This window comes from Nerophis ophidion, linkage group LG02, assembly GCF_033978795.1.
Source record: "Nerophis ophidion isolate RoL-2023_Sa linkage group LG02, RoL_Noph_v1.0, whole genome shotgun sequence".
Lineage (NCBI taxonomy): Eukaryota > Metazoa > Chordata > Actinopteri > Syngnathiformes > Syngnathidae > Nerophis > Nerophis ophidion.
The window spans coordinates 85,929,233-85,950,941 of NC_084612.1; the positions used below are offsets into that span (position 1 = coordinate 85,929,233).

The following is a 21,709-nucleotide window of genomic DNA, read 5'->3' on the forward strand; positions in this document are numbered from 1 at the left end:
TTTTGTACTATTTTTTACTTTAAAAGTGCTAAGTAAATATAATTCACTCCACTTCACTTAGTGATTATTATTATTTCTTGATTGTTTGTAAATGTTGCAGTTTCTAAATAAATATTTATAAAATAAAAACAACATATACTAAAAGAAAAACTAAATAAAAAGTTGGAATTTGAATAACAATAAAGGACGTCTAAGTCTATGTCTCTCTAAAGACTAAAACAGGACGACAAAGTGTTGTTAATGTGACTCAACCCAAGTCATTCAACTTTAACATACCAGAAAAAAGAGCTTCAAAGTGCAGAGAGATAAGATTTAGATGAGCCCTGAGACGTTTCAAAGAGCAGAAAGATAACATCAAATAACATAAGAAACAATCACGTCGCCTTTGTTGCGCCCAGACTTGTTTTTTGTGTGTCTATTTTGGCGTTTTGACGCTTGGCAAACACTTTAGAATGCAACACTGCCATCTTGTGACTTATTTGCGCATGTACACATTACTACAAAACAAAAAAACGAGGCTTCCTCTGCATTAATTATTTATGATCGAGTTTCTTTTTTGCGAAAGCAGACAAATAGCTAAATAAAAAAACAAATAGCCCGCGACCTCGACGGACACTGCAGTCACAATAATCTAGCAGACACGTATTTGCATCCATCCTGCGTGTTTGTTGCCAGACGGTAAATGACAAAATGTATCGTGCCAAAAGATGAACATGATCTTATTTTGAGGAACAGTGTGATCATTCGATATAAATAGTGTATTTCATAAGGCTGTTTGACCATGTAATAATGTCAAACCTGCCACAATAGCGCCCCCACCTGGAAATAAAGAGACATAAAGCTGAGTGCAGCTGGGTTTATCCTGTTTGGGTTTGATCATTTCCATTTAATCATCAATTATTGTGCGTTATGGGATTTGGGGAATTTTTTGATCGTATATGAAATGACCAATTATGCTAATTATCGTACGTCTGGCAACGCCGATACTGCACGTTGGAGGACGCTTAAAGGCTTCTGAGGGATTTTTTGGAGTGTCACGATTTGCTATAAAATGACGAATAATCCACGTATCTAAACAATATTATCAGCAGTTGTCAAATAAATTGTGCTAATCCCTAAACCAAATGTCAATATAACAAGGTTTTCTCCAAATAAATGAATGTGTGGATCCATCCATCCATCCATCATCTTCCGCTTATCCGAGGTCGGGTCGCGGGGGCAGCAGCCTAAGCAGGGAAGCCCAGACTTCCCTATCTCCAGCCACTTCGTCTAGCTCTTCCCGGGGGATCCCGAGGCGTTCCCAGGCCAGCCGGGAGACATAGTCTTTCCAACGTGTCCTGGGTCTTCCCCGTGGCCTCCTACCAGTGTGGAGTAAAATACAATTTCTCTCTTGTAAGGAATTATAGCCTGTACCATTTTCTTATATGATTGTGAAGTAACATGTATTTGTATTTGGTCACAGAATCCTTTAGAGAATTATCCTATCAAGGATAATATGCCCTTAGGTTGCTTCGGGTTCAGAAGTCCAACACAGATTGTCCAGAGAGGTGGGAGGGGCTTTTGCACCCAGGACATTGAGAAACTTAAGGGATAGCAGTAGTTGAATTTTAGGAGGGAGAGTAAACACAATAACGACATCTGGTAGCAAGCCCTCACAAGTAGGAGTAGAGGATAAAAGTTCACAAGTCACCTGACTCAAACCGAACACAGGAAATAGGCTGACTGGCCAAACAACAAACTGGGTGTTGTCCAGGCTGACCGGCCCCAAGGCTAAAACATCAAAGAGTAACTGTCTTTGTGTAAAAGGTATTTAAGGACAGTTGTCGAAGAAGACAGCAGAAGAGAGATCCGGCTCATACTCTTTCTCCTGGAGCTGCAGTTCTAGTCGAAGGCTCGCTGAAACAAATGAAGCTTTTTGTTCAATGTTTCCTCGTTGGTGTCTTCTTGTCTCGTCACTTATCACACGGCCATCAAGTACACAACTCTTTCATGAACAAATTGAACGACAAATAAAACATTAAATGGCAATTATTTTATACGTCTCAAGTTATTGTTTATCGTCATTACGTTTAAATACAAAACACCTGAGCCCAATCTGAGCCTGATCAATCTCAGACATTTTTTTTTTTTTTGATATGAAAATTAAGGTTTTTTAAATGTGTTACCTGTAATTGTTGAATACAGAATATGAAATAATCACATATACTGTGGTGATATTCAATGGACTAAGCAGCCTATAAGAGACTTCCCTCTACCTGACTACTTGGTCCAGCTCCACTTGAGGGATGCCGAGGCATTCCTAGGCTAGCTGGGAATGCCAACGGATCCTGGGTCTTCCCCGTGGCCTCCTACAGGACAGACATGCCCTGAATATCTCCCCACGGAGGCGTCTGGGGGCCATCCTGACCAGACGCCCGAACCACCTCATCTGGCTCCTCAGGATGTGGAGGAGCAGTGACTTTACTCTGAACTCGTCCCAGACAACTTTACTCTGAACTCGTCCCGGACGACAGAGCTTCCCACCCTATCTCTAAGGGAGAGCTTCGCCCACCGGAGGGAGGAAACTCATTTTGGACGCTTGTTACCGTGATCTTGTCCTTTCGGTCAAAACCCAAAGCTCATGACCATGGTTGACAGAAACGTGGATCGACTGGTAAATTGAGAGCTTTGCCTTCTGGCTCAGCTCCTTCTTCACTACAACAGACAAATACAGGGTCTGCATCACTGAGACGCCGCAACGATCCACCTGTTGACCTCACAACACAGTCTTCCCTTACTCGTGAACAAGACTCCAAGGTACTTGAACTCCTCCACATGGGACAGGATCTCATCTCCAACCGGTATATGACACTTCACCCTTTACTCGGTGGAGGAACCATGGACTTGGACTCCAAAGTGACGATCCTCATCACAGTTGCTTCACACTAAATTGTGAACCGGACCAGTGAGAGCTGAAGATCACGGCCAGATGGCGCCAGCGGGACCACATTATGTGCAAAAAGGTGAGACTCAACCCTTCAGCCGCCAAACCGGATCCCCTCAACGCTCTAAATCCATCTAGAAATGATGTTTCTAGATGTGTGATTCCTAGAAGTGATTCCCAAAGCCCAAAAAAAGTCTGCGGGCTATAGAGCATTTTCCGTTCGGGCTCCAGTACTCTGGAATGCCCTCCCGGTAACAGTTCGCGATGCCACCTCAGTAGAAGCATTTAAGTCTCACCTTTAAACTCATTTGTATACTCTAGCCTTTAAATAGACTCCCTTTTTAGACCAGTTGATCTGCCGTTTCTTTTCTTTTTCTTCTATGTCCCACTCTCCCGTGTGGAGGGGGTCCGGTCCGATCCGGTGGTCATGTACTGCTCGCCTGTGTATCGGCTGGGGACATCTCTGCGCTGCTGGTCCGCCTACGCTTGGGATGGTTTCCTGCTGGCTCCGCTGTGAACGGGACTCTCGCTGCTGTGTCTTGGATCCTCTTTGGACTGGACTCTCGCGACTGTGTTGTATCCATTGTGGATTGAACTTTCACAGTATCATGTTAGATCCGCTCGACATCCATTGCTTTCCTCCTCTCTAAGGTTCTCATAGTCATCATTGTCACCGACGTCCCACTGGGTCATTATTGTCACCGATGTCCCACTGGGTGTGAGTTTTCCTACCGAGGATGTCGTGGTGGTTTGTGCAGCCCTTTGAGACACTAGTGATTTAGGGCTATATAAGTAAACATTGATTGATTGATTGATGATGTTCATAAAAGTTATGAACAGAAGTGACAGTCATGGTGAAGTCCAACCCTCACTGGAAACGTGTCCATCTTACTCTGGACCAAAGCGGACCAAGATCCGACACGAACATACGGGGAAAGGACTGCAAAATCAGATGCACCAATACCCCATATTCCAGGGAATGGTAACAGAACTGTCCAAGGAACACGCGTGCTGACAAGGACCAAAGGGCGGGAGCACATTACACCAGTTTTAATGTTGCTGCATTGTCTCCCACATCCACTTCACGGTCATTTTTAAAGTTCGATTAATAGTTTTTAGTTTAGTTGAGCCTTTATTTGAAGGGACAATGCACAGAATTGAATTGATTAACGTGGACCCCGACTTAAACAAGTTGAAAAACTTATTGTGGTGTTACCATTTAGTGGTCAATTGTACGGAATATGTACTGTACTGTGCAATCTACTAATAAAAGTATCAATCAATCAATCAATCAATCCAAGACAGATATGTTCTGCACCAGATTAGCTAAATAGCTCATTTCCATCTGCAGTCCCTGGCTACCTAAATTAAAGAGATACAAAAATAATGCAATACAATGAAAAGAATAACATTATACTAAAACATTTAATCAAATTAAGAGAAGTCATTAAATGCTGTGTCATTGACACAACTTTTAAATGTCTTATTGACCTTGAACCTTCTTACCAAGCATATCAACCCTTGTATCAGTAGAAGCATTTAAGTCTCACCTTAAAACTCATCTGTATACTCTAGCCTTTAAATAGACCTCCTTTTTAGACCAGTTGATCTGCCGCTTCTTTTCTTTTTTCTCCTATGTCCCCCTCTCCCTTGTGGAGGGGGTCCGGTCCGATGACCATGGATGAAGTACTGGCTGTCCAGAGTCGAGACCCAGGATGGACCGCTCGCCTGGGGACATCTCTACGCTGCTGATCCGCCTCCGCTTGAGATGGTCTCCTGTGGACGGGACTCTCGCTGCTGTCTTGGATCCGCTTTGAACTGGACTCTCGCGACTGTGTTGGAGCTACTATGGATTGAACTTTCACAGTATCATGTTAGACCCGCTCCACATCCATTGCTTTCGGTCCCCTAGAGGGGGGGGGGGGTTGCCCACATCTGAGGTCCTCTCCAAGGTTTCTCATAGTCAGCATTGTCACTGGCGTCCCACTGGATGTGAATTCTCCCTGCCCACTGGGTGTGAGTTTTCCTTGCCCTTTTGTGGGTTCTTCCGAGGATGTCGTAGTCGTAATGATTTGTGCAGTCCTTTGAGACATTTGTGATTTGGAGCTATATAAATAAACATTGATTGATTGATCATCATCATCCATCCATCCATCCATTTTCTACCGCTTGTCCCTTTGGGGTCGCGTTGGGTGCATCATGTTTAAACTATTTTTAGATGACCTTAATTTGAGTTATTCTCTAGTGTGGACGCCTCAAAGGTGGTGTTCCCCCCCCCACCCCAAAACCTCAGTGTCATGTTTTGTTTTTGCTTTGTTGTTATCAATAGTGCTGTGTATGTTCCATCCATCCATCCATTTCCTACCGCTTATTCCCTTCAGGGTTGCAGGGGTCGCCGGAACCTATCTCAGTTACAATAGGGCGGAAGGCGAGGTACACCCTGGACAAGTGGCCACCTCATCGTAAGGCGCTGTGTATGTTTTCTTCTCCTATTTTATTTATTTTTGTAAAGCTCTTTGTGTTTGCCACTTGCCTGGGTATGAAAAGTGCTACATGAATAAAGTTTGATTAAAATGCTTGCTCAAAGTGGGCTTCACGGTGGCAGAGGGGTTAGTGCGTCTGCCTCACAATACGAAGGTCCTGCAGTCCTGGGTTCAAATCCAGGCTCGGGATCTTTCTGTGTGGAGTTTGCATGTTCTCCCCGTGAATGCGTGGGTTCCCTCCGGGTACTCCGGCTTCCTCCCACTTCCAAAGACATGCACCTGGGGATAGGTTGATTGGCAACACTAAATTGGCCCTAGTGTGTGAATGTGAGTGTGTATGTTGTCTGTCTATCTGTGTTGGCCCTGCGATGAGGTGGCGACTTGTCCAGGGTGTACCCCGCCTTCCGCCCGATTGTAGCTGAGATAGGCGCCAGCGCCCCCCGCGACCCCGGACGGGAATAAGCGGCAGAAAATGGATGGATGGATGGCTTGCTCAAAGTCCACACAACACATGTAGACTGGTTGGGTGAACTCTGATGCACCCCCAAGGACTCTAGAGCTGGTCCACAGTTCCAAAACCAGGACGAAAGTCACATGAGGGGCCTATCCCCAGGTGCATGTCTTTGGAGGTGGGAGAGGCCTATCCCCAGGTGAATGTCTTTGGAGGTGGGAGGGGCCTATTCCCAGGTGCATGTCTTTGGAGGTGGGAGGGGCCTATTCCCAGGTGCATGTCTTTGGAGGTGGGAGGGGCCTATCCCCAGGTGCATGTCTTTGGAGGTGGGAGGAAGCCGGAGTACCCGGAGGGAACCCACGCATTCACGGGGAGAACATGCAAACTCCACACAGAAAGATCCTGAGCCTGGGATTGAACCCACTCAGGCACACACACACACTATATGTGTAATTATATATATATATATATATATATATATATATATATATATATATATATATATATATATATATATATATATATATATATACACACAAGTGCTGGTCATATTATTAGAATATAATGAAAAAGTTGATTTATTTCAGTAATTATATTCAGAAGGTGAAACTTACATATTATATCAATTCATTACACACATAGTGATATATTTGAAATGTTTATTTCTTTAAATGTTGATGATTAGTACTGACAATTACTGAAAATCCCAAATTCAGTATCTCAGAAAATGAGAATATTAGTTACGACTAGTACCAACAAATATTTTTTAGAAATGTGGGCCAACTGAAAAGTATGAAGATGGAAAGTTTCAGCATGTACGGCAATCAATACTTAAGTTGCAGCTCCTTTTGCCTGAATTGCTGCAGCAATACATGGAGTCCAGCAGTCTGTTGCACCCTCAGGTGTTATGAGAGCCCAGCTTGCTTTAATAGTGGCCTTCAGCTCTTCAGCATTGTTGGCTCTGGCATCTGGCATCTTCCGCTTCACAATACCACATAGCTTCTCTATGGGGTTAAGGTCAGGTGAGTTTGCAGGTCAATCAAGAACAGGGATACCATGGTCCCTAAAGCAGGTACTGGTAGATTTGGCACTGTGTGCAGGTGCCAAGTCATGTTGGAAAATGAAATCTTCACCTCCATAAAATTGCAGCATAAAGTGTTGTAAAACTTCCTGGTAGACTGCTGCATTGACCCTAGACCTCAGGAAACACAGTGGACCAACACCAGCAGATGACATGGAACCCCAGACCATTACCCATTGTGGACATTTGACACTGGACTTCAGGCAACGTGGATTCTGTGCCTCTCCTGTCTTCCTCCAGACTCTGGGACCTTGATTTCCAAAGGAGATACAACATTTACTTTCATCTGAAAACATAACTTTGGACCACTCAGCAGTAGTCCAGTCCTTTTGGTCTTGAGCCCAGGCGAGACGCTTTCGACGTTGTCTCTTATTCAAGAGTGGCTTTACACGAGGAATGCGACAGCTGAAGCCCATATCTTGCATACGTCGGTGCGTGGTGGTTCTTGAAGCACTGACTCCAGCTGCAGTCCACTCTTTGTGGATCTCCCCCACATTTTTGAATGGGTTTTGTTTGACAATCCTCTCCAGGGCGCGGTTATCCCTCTTGCTTGTACACTTTTTTTTAGCACATCTTTGTCTTCCCTTGGCCTCTCTATTAATGTGCTTGGACACAGAGCTCTGGGAACATCCAACCTCTTTGGCAATGACCTTTTGTGTCTCGCCTTCCTTCTTTAAAGTATCAATGGTCATCTTTTGGACAGTTGTCAAGTCAGCAGTCTTCCCCATGATTGTGTGTCACACAGAATCAAAACCAGAGACCATTTAAAGGCTTTTCCAGGTGTTTTGAGTTAGTTAGCTAATCAGAGTGTGGCACCAGGTGTCTTCAATATCTGACCTGTTCACCATATTCTCATTTTCTGAGATGTTGAATTTAGGGTTTTCATTGGTTGTCAGCTATAATCATCTCCTTTTTGGCAAAAACACTTGAAATGTATCAGTCTGTTTGGAATGAATGTATACATTCTACAAGTTTGACTTTCTAAATGGAATTAATGAAATAAATCAACTCTTTCATGATATTCTAATAATATGACCAGCACCTGTACACACACACACACACACGCACACACACACACACACACAGACACACACTTATGCATTGTTAGAAGTGGCTACGCCCAGTGACATCAATGCGGGAGAGTGGGGTTCGAATCCCGGTTGGGACAAGACATCATTCAGTAAGGGTCCTTAGGCAAGACCCCTCATGCTTGCCTCAAGATGAGTGAAAACAAAACAAATAGATTCATACTGGCTCAGACGTCGCCCGGGTCAACAATGTCTGTGTCAGTTGCTAGGCAACCAGGGCAAACTGATGAGAAATGGGCTACTTATTGGCCTTGAACCTTCTTATCTAACATATCAGCCCTTGCATCATCATGTTTATATTACTTTTACATGGCCTTCATTTCAGTTATTCTCAAGGGTGGACGCCTGAAAGGTGACATTATTTCTCTAAACCTCAGTGCCATGTTTTGTTTTTGCTTTGTTATTACCAATAGTGCTGTGTGTTTCTTCCTCTTCATTTTTTTCTTTGTAAAGCTCTTTGTGTTTGCCACTTGCCTGGGTATGAAAAGTGCTACATAAATAAAGTTTGATTCAAAATGCTTGCTCCAAGTCCAACACACAACACATGTAGACTGGTTGGGAGAACTCTCATGCACCCCTAAGGACTCTAGAGCTGGTCCACAGTTCCCAGACCAGGACGAAAGTCACATGTCTCCTTCTGAATCCGAGGAGAATTCCAGTATTTGCACAAAAGAACACGTCAACGCCCACCGTTAAAGTTGCCCAGTGTTCTCTGACTGGAACCAAAAGAATGATAAACATTTCCATACATCAGTTTCAAAATTTAATAGACAAAATTCTGCATTCACATAATCTAGGAAATAAGATGGATGAAGACTTTTTCCACAACATATCATAGCAGACCATCGTTAGCAAACAAACATCCCCCAGCTTCAAGCATGCAACACAGCCTTTCCACCACAGACTAAAAACTGAACGTACCTTCAGGGATCAATGACATCAATACAAGTCAATTAAACACTCTCAGTGGTGTGTGTTTTTATGTGTTTCCTCAAGGATGAGCGGTCGCGATAACTTGTGTTGCACATTGTGCAGGAAAATGGCTTTTCGTCAGTGTGTCTCCTCACATGATTGCTCAGTGCCGAACGGTCACGGAAATATGTGTGGCAGATCGAGCAAGGAAACGGTTTTTCGCCAGTGTGTGTTCTTTTGTGCGCTACCAAATATTCATTTTGAGAAAATGTCTTGTTGCACACGGAGCAGGCGTAGGGTTTTTCCCCCGTGTGCGCTTGCGTGTGTCTCATCCAAGTGGACCGATGAGTAAAACTTTTGCCGCACACAGCGCAGGAAAAAGGTTTCTCCCCAGTGTGTGTCCTTGTGTGGATTATCAAAGATGCCTTCCGAGAGAACGTCTGGTGACAAACCGAGCACGCGAATGGTTTCTCTCCAGTGTGCGTTCTGGTGTGTCTTATCAAATGCCCTTTTATGGAGAATGTTTTACCGCAATCTGAACACATGAAAGGTTTCTCTGCAGTGTGACATCTCGTGTGTCTTTTCAGGTTTCTCTTCTTGCCAAACGTTTTGTCACAGAAAGAACATTGAAAGCGAGCGTTGTCAGCGTGACTTCTCTGACCAGCCTTGGAGTCTTCATCGTCGTCAGTGTCAGCAGATGTGTGCTCACTATCTGACAGTGGAGCCAAGTCTGCTTGTGATCCTCCACAGTGGTCTCCATCACCTTCTCTTGTCATGTGTTGACTTGAGCTGCTGCTTGAAGGCTCACTTTCACCTTTCACCTCACCATATTCACTCTTCGCGACGACACCAACTACTGGGAACTCCTCCAGTCCTTCAGGATGCTCTCCATCCTGACCGATGCTGTAATCACCCTCTTCCTCTTTAACGTGGGGGGGCTGTGGTTCCTCCTGCTCCATCCTGGAGCTCCACTCATGCTGCTCAGGAGGAAGATGTTCTTCACTGACGTCTGCAGGACACAAGAAGACACACTTTGAATGTGATTGACCATTTTTATGTGATTGGTGGAGAATGATGACGGGTAGAAAAGACAAAAATGTGTGATGCGGTGTGAGAAGCGAGAGTTGGTGTTGACGTGTGAAAGTCTCCATAGCAGATAAAAAGCATCAGACTGTGTCAAAGATTGAGCTGCAGGGGACTTGGTGGCCCAGGGAATGTTTGGTTGCCTTGACAGCGGCTGCAGATATCTTCGTGGTTTGCAGAGGGAGAAAAGAAGCTTTGCCTTAAAAGAGAAAAATGGTGGATCACACCAACAATGTGGTCTTCCAGCCAGGATTACGGCAACGTAGACTTGGGGCACTACTGAACTAGTGATCCAAGACGAGGAAAGGGCTGGGCGATACGGCCGAAAAAGTATATCTCGATATATTTTTACTTAAACTCGATATTTGATATATATCTGGATATATTCCCCGGTGAAAGTATACACAAAAACATATTCATTTTTGAGCGAGATTCAGTGAAATTGAAGGAAATGTCAAGTGTACTGTAGAGATCAGAGACGTGCAGTCGGGGGAGGCAATCATGGAAAGGAAAAAAATGTAAAAAGAAAAACTATTAATGAAATTGTTATATGTATCCAGTGATTATACTTTATAAAGTTTTTATCCATTTAACTTCACCAGTTTTAGATGATTTTTTATTAAAAATCGCTGAATTTCCCCTTTGCCGTTCAAATACTAAGAAGAGACTTGCGGTGAGGCAGCAGCCAGTTGAGCCTCACCATGGATTGCGCAATGACTCGGCTAACTGCTGGCCTGCTGTGCAGTGAGACCGTATTGCTGTATGAACTATAATATACATTTCCATAGTTTAGTTAGCTGAGGTACATAATGTACAGTGTATTTTGTCAACAACTGTATGTGTGTCTAACGTATTTCTTGTGCTGGGCAATCATAAAAGGGCTGCGAAGACGCACTGTGTGAGGCACCTGTTCTCCCGCCTCCTGGTGGTAGAGGGCGCTAGTGATCCCAGAGATCATGCTTGCAATTACTCAGCTGCAGAATAAGTGACAACAAGCTACAGTTAGCAAGTCAGGTGCAGCGGCAGCGATCTTTTATTTTTTCCTCTCCCCTGGACTTTTAACAGGGAGGATTACATATGTAAAACAGTTTTCTAAACTGGATTTTCAATCGAAGCAGGAGGTAATAATTAAAGGAAGACCAACGCCGGAGCTAAAAGGTTTGTTTCAGACAGTGATCTCCATCAAGAAAGAGAGACTTTCAAAACAGAAGAAAGATAAGGAAGACTTCTATAAACAAGTTATCAATGCTTTTGTTCAGAAGGAGCAGCGCATGGACTTCATTTATAAGTAAAGGTAAGACCATAATAACGTTTTTTTTTTTATTAAATGTGCTTTTTTGTGTGCTAGAGTTTGTATGTGTAAATAATGCTGGTATGAGCTTTTAAACATAACCCGTTAACTGCTGCCAATCAAATGGTGAATAAGATACTCTTTAGAGTTCATATGTTTATAAATCTGACTGTGATGAAGTCAGTGCCTCACCAGCCATGAACCTCACCGCACGTCACTGGTAAAGATGTCCGAAAATGGCATTTTTGTCGATATCCGATATTGTCAGCAGCCACACACACACACACACACACACACACAAACACACACATACACACATATATATATATATACATACATATACATAAATATATACATACATATACATAAATATATACATTCATATACATATATATATACATTCATCCAATCCAATCCACTTTATTTATATAGCACATTTAAACAACAATAACGTTTCCAAAGTGCTGCACAGCCATGTTAAAAACAATATTATGCTCCACCAATGACTGAATAATTCATATACATATATATATATATATACATATATACTTACACATATATATATATATATATACATACATATATATATATATATACATATGTATATATATATAGCACGAAACATTAGCATGCTAATGTTTAACACTGGAAAGGTTAGCATACTTCTAAAGAGTACAGAAACCATTAAATTGATATATTTGTTAAAAACATTTAAAGTGATTTAGGTAGCCCTTTTTGTCTTTTTTTTCATATTCCTTATGATGATTATTTATTCCATATGAGTTGGGAAATTGTGTTAGATGTAAATATAAACAGAATACAATGATTTGCAAATCATTTTCAAGCCATATTCAGTTGAATATGCTACAAAGACAACATATTTCATGTTCAAACTCATAAACTTTATTTTTCTTGCAAATAATAATTGACTTAGATTTTCATGGCTGCAACACGTGCCAAAGTAGTTGGGAAAGGGCATGTTCACCACTGTGTTACATCACCTTTTGTTTTACCAACACTCAATAAACGTTTGGGAACTGAGGAAACTAATTGTTGAAGCTTTGAAAGTGGAATTCTTTCCCATTCTTGTTTTATGTAGAGCTTCAGTCCTTCAACAGTCCGGGGTCTCCGCTGTCCTATTTTACGCTTCATAATGCGCCACACATTTTCCATGGGGGACTGGTCTGGACTGCAGGCGGGCCAGGAAAGTACCCGCACTCTTTTACTACGAAACCACGCTGCTGTAACGCGGGGCTTGGCATTGTCTTGCTGAAATAAGCAGGGGCGTCCATGATAACGTAGCTTGGATGACAACATATGTTGTTCCAAAACCTGTATGTACCTTTCAGCATTAATGGTGCCTTCACAGATGTGTAAGTTACCCATGTCTTGGGCACTAATGCACCCCCATACCATCACACATGCTGGCTTTTACACTTTATGTCGATAACAGTCTGGATGGTTCGCTTCCCCTTTGGTCCGGATGACATGATGTTGAATATTTCCAAAAACAATTTGAAATGTGGACTCGTCAGACCACAGAACACTTTTTCATTTTGCATCAGTCCATCTTAGATGAGCTCAGGCCCAGAGAAGCCGGCGGCATTTCAGGATGTTGTTGATAAATGGCTTTCGCTTTGCATAGTAGAGCTTTAACTTGCACTTACAGATGTAGCGACCAACTGTATTTAGTGACAGTGGTTTTCTGAAGTATTCCTGAGCCCATGTGGTGATATCCTTTAGAGATTAGCGTCGGTTTTTGATGCAGTACCGCCTGAGGGATAAAAGTCTGTAATATCATGGCTTACGTGCAGTGATTTCTCCAGATTCTCATAAACTTTTGATGATTTTACAGACCATAGATGGTAAAATCCCTAAATTCCTTGCAATAGCTGGTTGAGAAATGTTGTTCTAAAACTGTTTGACAATTTGCTTACAAAGCGGTGACCCTCACCCCATCCTTGTTTGTCAATTACTTAGCATTTAATGGAAGCTGTTTTTATAGCCAATCATGGCACCCACCTGTTCCCAATTAGCCTGCACACCTGTGGGATGTTCCAAATAAGTGTTTGATGAGCATTCCTCAACTTTATCAGTATTTATTGCCCCCTTTCCCAACTACTTTGTCACGTGTTGCTGGCATCAAATTCTAAAGTTAATGATTATTTGCACACAAACAAATAAAGTTTATGAGTTTGAACATGAAATATGTTGTCTTTGTAGCATATTCAACTGAATATGGCTTGAAAAGGATTTGCAAATCATTGTATTCTGTTTATATTTACATCTAACACCATTTCACAACTCATATGCAAACAGGGTTTGTATTTAATACTTTGTGTATTTGCTTTAGTTTTCTTTCCTTGATGTTGAAAGCGCCTTAACTTTTGTGGGAATTATAAATGCCTTTGTTGTTCAATACATTAAAAAACAAAAAAAAACAAAAAAAAAGGTTAGCATACTTTCAAGATGGTGGAAAATATCACAAGTAAGGCTGTCAAGAAAAAAAAATTTTGCCTAGATCAGGGGTGTCCAAACTTTTTCCACTGAGGGCCGCACGTGGAAAAATGAAAGCGTGCGGGGGACATTTTGATATTTTGTCATTTTCAAACCAGAACAAAATGTATGGATTTTTTTTAATCTTTTTATTTTACCTTTAAGGTTCCCGTGGACCATAAAGGATTTCAGTCATTAAAATGTTAAAAAAAAAGTGTAATTATTATTATTATTTTTTTTTATTTGACGCTTACAATAAATATCCATATAGATAGATAAATAGTACTTTATTGACTCCTTCAGGAGAGTTCCTTCAGGAAAATTAAAATTCCAGCAGCAGTGTACAGAGTTGAGATCAATTTAAATGAAAGTAAAAAGTAAATAATGGGGGTTTAAATGGAAACAAAATAGAGAAATATTACAGTAAGAATGAAAAATAAAAAGCAACAATGGGAATAAAAATATAACAGTAAAATAAGAATATAACAAGACTTAAACTTAAAGTTGATATAAAGTAATACAATAAAAGGTTTAATGGTTTTTCGGTCAAAAACTACTCCTTTTTTTAAGAGTAAAACTGAAATATGCAGTATTTAGTAATTGAAGCCCTAAAAGATCAATAATGCAGGACACCATTGATTTGAATTACTTTATATTTTTGGGCCGGTAAGCAATTAGTTGCGGGCCACAAATGGCCCTCGGGCCGCACTTTGGACACCCCTGGCCTAGATTAATCACAGTTTGGGATTTGGATTGATCCTGGTTAATCACTCGCTTGCATTATTTACATTTACAATGTTTGTATACAAATGTAATTTTACTGTCAGAATAACATTTAGAAACGCGTTGGTTATTGAGAGATGGTCAATTATTTATTATGATTATTTTTAATAGATACACTGAAAATAGTTTGTAAGAAATAAGCCACATTGGGCTTCACGGTGGCAGAGGGGTTAGTGCGTCTGCCTCACAATACGAAGTTCCTGCAGTCCTGTGTTCAAATCCAGGCTCGGGATCTTTCTGTGTGGAGTTTGCATGTTCTCCCCGTGAATGCGTGGGTTCCCTCCGGGTACTCCGGCTTCTTCCCACCTCCAAAGACATGCACCTGGGGATAGGCCCCTCCCACCTCCAAAGACATGCACCTGGGGATAGGCCCCTCCCACCTCCAAAGACATGCACCCGGGGATAGGCCCCTCCCACCTCCAAAGCTATGCACCTGGGGATAGGCCCCTCCCACCTCCAAAGACATGCACCTGGGGATAGGCCCCTCCCACCTCCAAAGACATGCACCTGGGGATAGGCCCCTCCCACCTCCAAAGACATGCACCCGGGGATAAGCCCCTCCCACCTCCAAAGACATGCACTTGGGGATAGGCCCCTCCCACCTCCAAAGACATGCACCTGGGGATAGGCCCCTCCCACCTCCAAAGACATGCACCCGGGGATAGGCCCCTCCCACCTCCAAAAACATGCACTTGGGGATAGGCCCCTCCCACCTCCAAAGACATGCACCTGGGGATAGGCCCCTCCCACCTCCAAAGACATGCACCTGGGGATAGGCCCCTTCCACCTCCAAAGACATGCACCTGGGGATAGGCCCCTCCCACCTCCAAAGACATGCACCTGGGGATAGGCCCCTCCCACCTCCAAAGACATGCACCTGGGGATAGGCCCCTCCCACCTCCAAAGACATGCACCCGGGGATAGGCCCCTCCCACCTCCAAAAACATGCACTTGGGGATAGGCCCCTCCCACCTCCAAAGACATGCACCTGGGGATAGGCCCCTCCCACCTCCAAAGACATGCACCTGGGGATAGGCCCCTCCCTCCTCCAAAGACATGCACCTGAGGATAGGCCCCTCCCACCTCCAAAGACATGCACCTGGGGATAGGCCCCTCCCACCTCCAAAGACATGCACCTGGGGATAGGCCCCTCCCACCTCCAAAGACATGCACCTGGGGATAGGTTGATTGGCAACACTAAATGGTCCCTAGTGTGTGAATGTTGTCTGTCTATCTGTGTTGGCCGTGTGATGAGGTGGCGACTTGTCCAGGGTGTACCCTGCCTTCCGCCCGATTGTAACTGAGATAGGCGCCCCCCCCCCCCGCGACACCGAAAGGGAATAAGCGGTAGTAAATGGATGGATGGATGGATGGGAAGACAGATAGCGACTGTGCTCGAAAGATATGTCGAAAGCAGATAGTTCGTGATGTATAATGGTGATGAAAATGACAAAAAAAGAAGCAAACAAACCTGCTGCGTGTAGTTCTTCTCCATGTTTGTTGAAAAGAGCGTCCAGTAGTTGACGTTGTCGCTCGTTCTCCTCTTTTCTTCTAGAAAGTTCCTCCTCGTATTCTGCTATGGTTCTTTCTAACACTACAAATATTTCTTCCACAGCAGCAGTTAGTCGCTGCTTCACCAACACTCTCAGCATTTCTACTTTGCACATTTTCACACAATCACAACACTTTAGCGACCTGTCGATCACTTCCGCTTCGTCTCTTTCTTAGCAGCTAGCCAGCTAAGCTACACTGACAGGAAACAGGAAACAGAAATATATCAAGTGTTTTCTAGAGAAAGTGGAACAAAGAATGCTAACGTTTTAGTTTTTTATTTTACGAAGAAGAATAATTGTATTTTGAAATAAATAAAAAAATTAAGGTGAAAAAACATGTATTTCAGTGTCGACAAACAATAACTACGCCGAAAACACCGTTTAATTTGTATTCTATTCGACAAAAAAAAAAAATAACTAGTTGGCAAAAACAAAAACAATAAATATTGACTTCCAGTTTTCGTGTCAGAAATGTGTTTTTGGTCTGATTTCCGACACGAGAACCCAAAGAATGTGGAAGCAAAACCCCTTTTTGAATGTACGATGACGTCATTGTGTTTGTGTAACCCGGATGTGCAAAGAGGAGCTACGGCGACTTCAGTAGGACAAATGACATGAGTCACTTTGTCTTGCATCATTGACGTCATTCATTGTTTCACAAATGTGTGTTTTGCTTTAAAGATGTGATTTATTTTTTTACACTGTATGAAGAAAACATTGAAAAGGTTTTCTATCCCTGCAACCTCATTATTCTATTGGCTAAGTTTTATATTCCTAAAAAAAAAAAAAAAAAAAATATATATATATATATATATATATATATATATTTGTATTCTATTTTGTTACATTGAATTTACAACCCCCTGGCGCTGTTTTGTACTGTTTTTATAATGTTTTGTAATGTTTTATATTGTCGTTGAACCATTTTGTTTATTGTTTGTCATCTGTTTGTTATTGTTGGAATTTCTAAATAAACATTTAAAAAAAAAAAATTCATTGTCTCACAGGCTTCATTCCAAACATTGCAGGCTGTGGGCGTGGCTTCAACTGTGCACTCCGGGCATCATCAAGCCTTTAAAATACAAACAACATTTGACTTAAGTGTGGAAAAACTCCACTCCATCCCATTTCAATTGTTTTTCTTGATATCTGGCTTCTATATTTGCCTCTGTACTTTTCTAAATCTGCACCGATGCAGCTCAACAAACAGCAGGATAATCGGACTATTTCAACATAAAACCCGGAAATGCCGCCAACTCATGTGATCGCATTATTCCCTCACATATTCATTATTGTCCCCACAACAATGTGACCAAACCTCACATATTCATTATTGTCCCCACAACAATGTGACCAAACCTCACATATTCATTATTGTCCCCACAACAATGTGACCAAACCTCACATATTCATTATTGTCCCCACAACAATGTGACCAAACTTCACATATTCATTATTGTTCCCACAACAATGTGACCAAACCTCACATATTCATTATTGTCCCCACAACAATGTGACCAAACCTCACATATTCATTATTGTCCCCACAACAATGTGACCAAACCTCACATATTCATTATTGTCCCCACAACAATGTGACCAAACCTCACATATTCATTATTGTCCCCACAACAATGTGACCAAACCGGAACAAAAAATATGTTCCCCTTCAATTTACATGGGTTTTGTAACAAAAATAAAGTTAACATATACTTGCATGAATTTACCAATGAAAATACATTTTTAATCACATTATATGTAAATAAGAACTTATATTTATACATTGTATTGAGTTATCCAAATCAACTACAAAATTATATAACATATATACAATATGCTTCTGTCAGCAGCTACATATATATATATATATATATATATATATATATATATATATATATATACATATATATATATATATATATATGTATATATATATGTATATACACACATACAAAACATGTACACACATTTATATATAGACAAATATATATGTATATATATAAATATATATATATATATATATATATATATATATATACATATATATACACACACATTTATATACACGTATATACACACACAAATAGAATATATATATATATGTATATATATATATATATATACATATATATATATATATATATATCTACACACATACATAAATGTATATATTATATACACCCACCCACATATACACTCAGGCACACCCATCCATCCATCCATTTTCTACCGCTTATTCCCTTTTGGGGTCACAGGGGGCTCTGGCGCCTATCTCAGCTACAATCGTGCGGAAGGTGGTGTACACCCTGGACGAGTTGCCAACTCTTCGCAGGGCCAACACAGATAGACAGACAACATTCACACACTAGGGACCATTTAGTGTTGCCAATCAACCTATCCCCAGGTGCATGTCTTTGGAGGTGGGAGGGGCCTATCCCCAGGTGCATGTCTTTGGAGGTGGGAGGGGCCTATCCCCAGGTGCATGTCTTTGGAGGTGGGAGGGGCCTATCCCCAGGTGCATGTCTTTGGAGGTGGGAGAGGCCTATCCCCAGGTGAATGTCTTTGGAGGTGGGAGGGGCCTATTCCCAGGTGCATGTCTTTGGAGGTGGGAGGGGCCTATCCCCAGGTGCATGTCTTTGGAGGTGGGAGGGGCCTATCCCCAGGTGCATGTCTTTGGAGGTGGGAGAGGCCTATCCCCAGGTGAATGTCTTTGGAGGTGGGAGGGGCCTATTCCCAGGTGCATGTCTTTGGAGGTGGGAGGGGCCTATTCCCAGGTGCATGTCTTTGGAGGCGGGAGGGGCCTATCCCCAGGTGCATGTCTTTGGAGGTGGGAGGGGCCTATTCCCAGGTGCATGTCTTTGGAGGTGGGAGGGGCCTATTCCCAGGTGCATGTCTTTGGAGGCGGGAGGGGCCTATCCCCAGGTGCATGTCTTTGGAGGTGGGAGGAAGCCGGAGTACCCGGAGGGAACCCACGCATTCACGGGGAGAACATGCAAACTCCACACAGAAAGATCCTGAGCCTGGGATTGAACCCACTCAGGCACACACACACACACACACACACTATATGTGTAATTATATATATATATATATATATATATATATATAAGTGCTGGTCATATTATTAGAATATAATGAAAAAGTTGATTTATTTCAGTAATTATATTCAGAAGGTGAAACTTACATATTATATCAATTCATTTTACACATAGTGATATATTTGAAATGTTTATTTCTTTAAATGTTGATGATTAGTACTGACAATTACTGAAAATCCCAAATTCAGTATCTCAGAAAATGAGAATATTAGTTACGACTAGTACCAACAAATATTTTTTAGAAATGTGGGCCAACTGAAAAGTATGAACATGGAAAGTTTCAGCATGTACGGCAATCAATACTTAAGTTGCAGCTCCTTTTGCCTGAATTGCTGCAGCAATACATGGAGTCCAGCAGTCTGTTGCACCCTCAGGTGTTATGAGAGCCCAGCTTGCTTTAATAGTGGCCTTCAGCTCTTCAGCATTGTTGGCTCTGGCATCTGGCATCTTCCGCTTCACAATACCACATAGCTTCTCTATGGGGTTAAGGTCAGGTGAGTTTGCAGGTCAATCCAGAACAGGGATACCATGGTCCCTAAAGCAGGTACTGGTAGATTTGGCACTGTGTGCAGGTGCCAAGTCATGTTGGAAAATGAAATCTTCACCTCCATAAAATTGCAGCATAAAGTGTTGTAAAACTTCCTAGTAGACTGCTGCATTGACCCTAGACCTCAGGAAACACAGTGGACCAACACCAGCAGATGACATGGCACCCCAGACCATTACCCATTGTGGACATTTGACACTGGACTTCAGGCAACGTGGATTCTGTGCCTCTCCTGTCTTCCTCCAGACTCTGGGACCTTGATTTCCAAAGGAGATACAACATTTACTTTCATCTGAAAACATAACTTTGGACCACTCAGCAGTAGTCCAGTCCTTTTTGTCTTGAGCCCAGGCGAGACGCTTTCGACGTTGTCTCTTATTCAAGAGTGGCTTTACACGAGGAATGCGACAGCTGAAGCCCATATCTTGCATACGTCGGTGCGTGGTGGTTCTTGAAGCACTGACTCCAGCTGCAGTCCACTCTTTGTGGATCTCCCCCACATTTTTGAATGGGTTTTGTTTGACAATCCTCTCCAGGGCGCGGTTATCCCTCTCGCTTGTACACTTTTTTCCACCACATCTTTGTCTTCCCTTGGCCTCTCTATTAATGTGCTTGGACACAGAGTTCTGGGAACATCCAACCTCTTTGGCAATGACCTTTTGTGTCTCGCCTTCCTTCTTTAAAGTATCAATGGTCATCTTTTGGACAGTTGTCAAGTCAGCAGTCTTCCCCATGATTGTGTGTCACACAGAATCAAAACCAGAGACCATTTAAAGGCTTTTCCAGGTGTTTTGAGTTAGTTAGCTAATTAGAGTGTGGCACCAGGTGTCTTCAATATCTGACCTTTTCACCATATTCTCATTTTCTGAGATGTTGAATTTAGGGTTTTCATTGGTTGTCAGCTATAATCATCTCCTTTTTGGCAAAAACACTTGAAATGTATCAGTCTGTTTGGAATGAATGTATACATTCTACAAGTTTGACTTTCTAAATGGAATTAATGAAATAAATCAACTCTTTCATGATATTCTAATAATATGACCAGCACCTGTACACACACACACACACACGCACACACACACACACACACACACACACACACACACACACACACACACACACACACACACACACACACACACACACACACACACACACACACACACAGACACACACTTATGCATTGTTAGAAGTGGCTACGCCCAGTGACATCAATGCGGGAGAGTGGGGTTCGAATCCCGGTTGGGACAAGACATCATTCAGTAAGGGTCCTTAGGCAAGACCCCTCACGCTTGCCTCAAGATGAGTGAAAACAAAACAAATAGATTCATACTGGCTCAGACGTCGCCCGGGTCAACAATGTCTGTGTCAGTTGCTAGGCAACCAGGGCAAACTGATGAGAAATGGGCTACTTATTGGCCTTGAACCTTCTTATCTAACATATCAGCCCTTGCATCATCATGTTTATATTATTTTTACATGGCCTTCATTTCAGTTATTCTCAAGGGTGGACGCCTGAAAGGTGACATTATTTCTCTAAACCTCAGTGCCATGTTTTGTTTTTGCTTTGTTATTACCAATAGTGCTGTGTGTTTCTTCCTCTTCATTTTTTTCTTTGTAAAGCTCTTTGTGTTTGCCACTTGCCTGGGTATGAAAAGTGCTACATAAATAAAGTTTGATTCAAAATGCTTGCTCCAAGTCCAACACACAACACATGTAGACTGGTTGGGAGAACTCTCATGCACCCCCAAGGACTCTAGAGCTGGTCCACAGTTCCAAGACCAGGACGAAAGTCACATGTCTCCTTCTGAATCCGAGGAGAATTCCAGTATTTGCACAAAAGAACACGTCAACGCCCACCGTTAAAGTTGCCCAGTGTTCTCTGACTGGAACCAAAAGAATGATAAACATTTCCATACA

At 42.3% G+C, this 21,709-nt stretch overlaps 1 protein-coding gene across 1 annotated transcript; it reads right to left on the bottom strand.

Annotated features, from left to right (window-relative positions):
- Positions 1 to 8,782: 8,782 nt before the first annotated feature.
- LOC133547121 (oocyte zinc finger protein XlCOF6.1-like) lies at positions 8,783 to 16,531 on the bottom strand. Its single transcript, XM_061892946.1, has 2 exons — positions 16,063 to 16,531; positions 8,783 to 9,947 (listed from the first exon to the last, which is right to left on the bottom strand). The coding sequence occupies exons 1-2, from the start codon at positions 16,256 to 16,258 to the stop codon at positions 8,980 to 8,982; spliced, it is 1,164 nt and encodes a 387-aa protein (XP_061748930.1). The 5' UTR covers positions 16,259 to 16,531; the 3' UTR covers positions 8,783 to 8,979.
- Between the last annotated feature and the right edge of the window lie 5,178 nt (positions 16,532 to 21,709).

What these genes read in the sequence shown, in the direction of transcription:
- LOC133547121 (XM_061892946.1), bottom strand. Translation starts at nt 16,258, where the DNA reads ATGTGCAAAGTAGAAATGCTGAGAGTGTTGGTGAAGCAGCGACTAACT. An exon ending in AGAAGAACTACACGCAGCAG is followed by an intron (nt 9,948 to 16,062) that starts GTTTGTTTGCTT and finishes TGTGTCCTGCAG; the next exon opens with ACGTCAGTGAAGAACATCTT.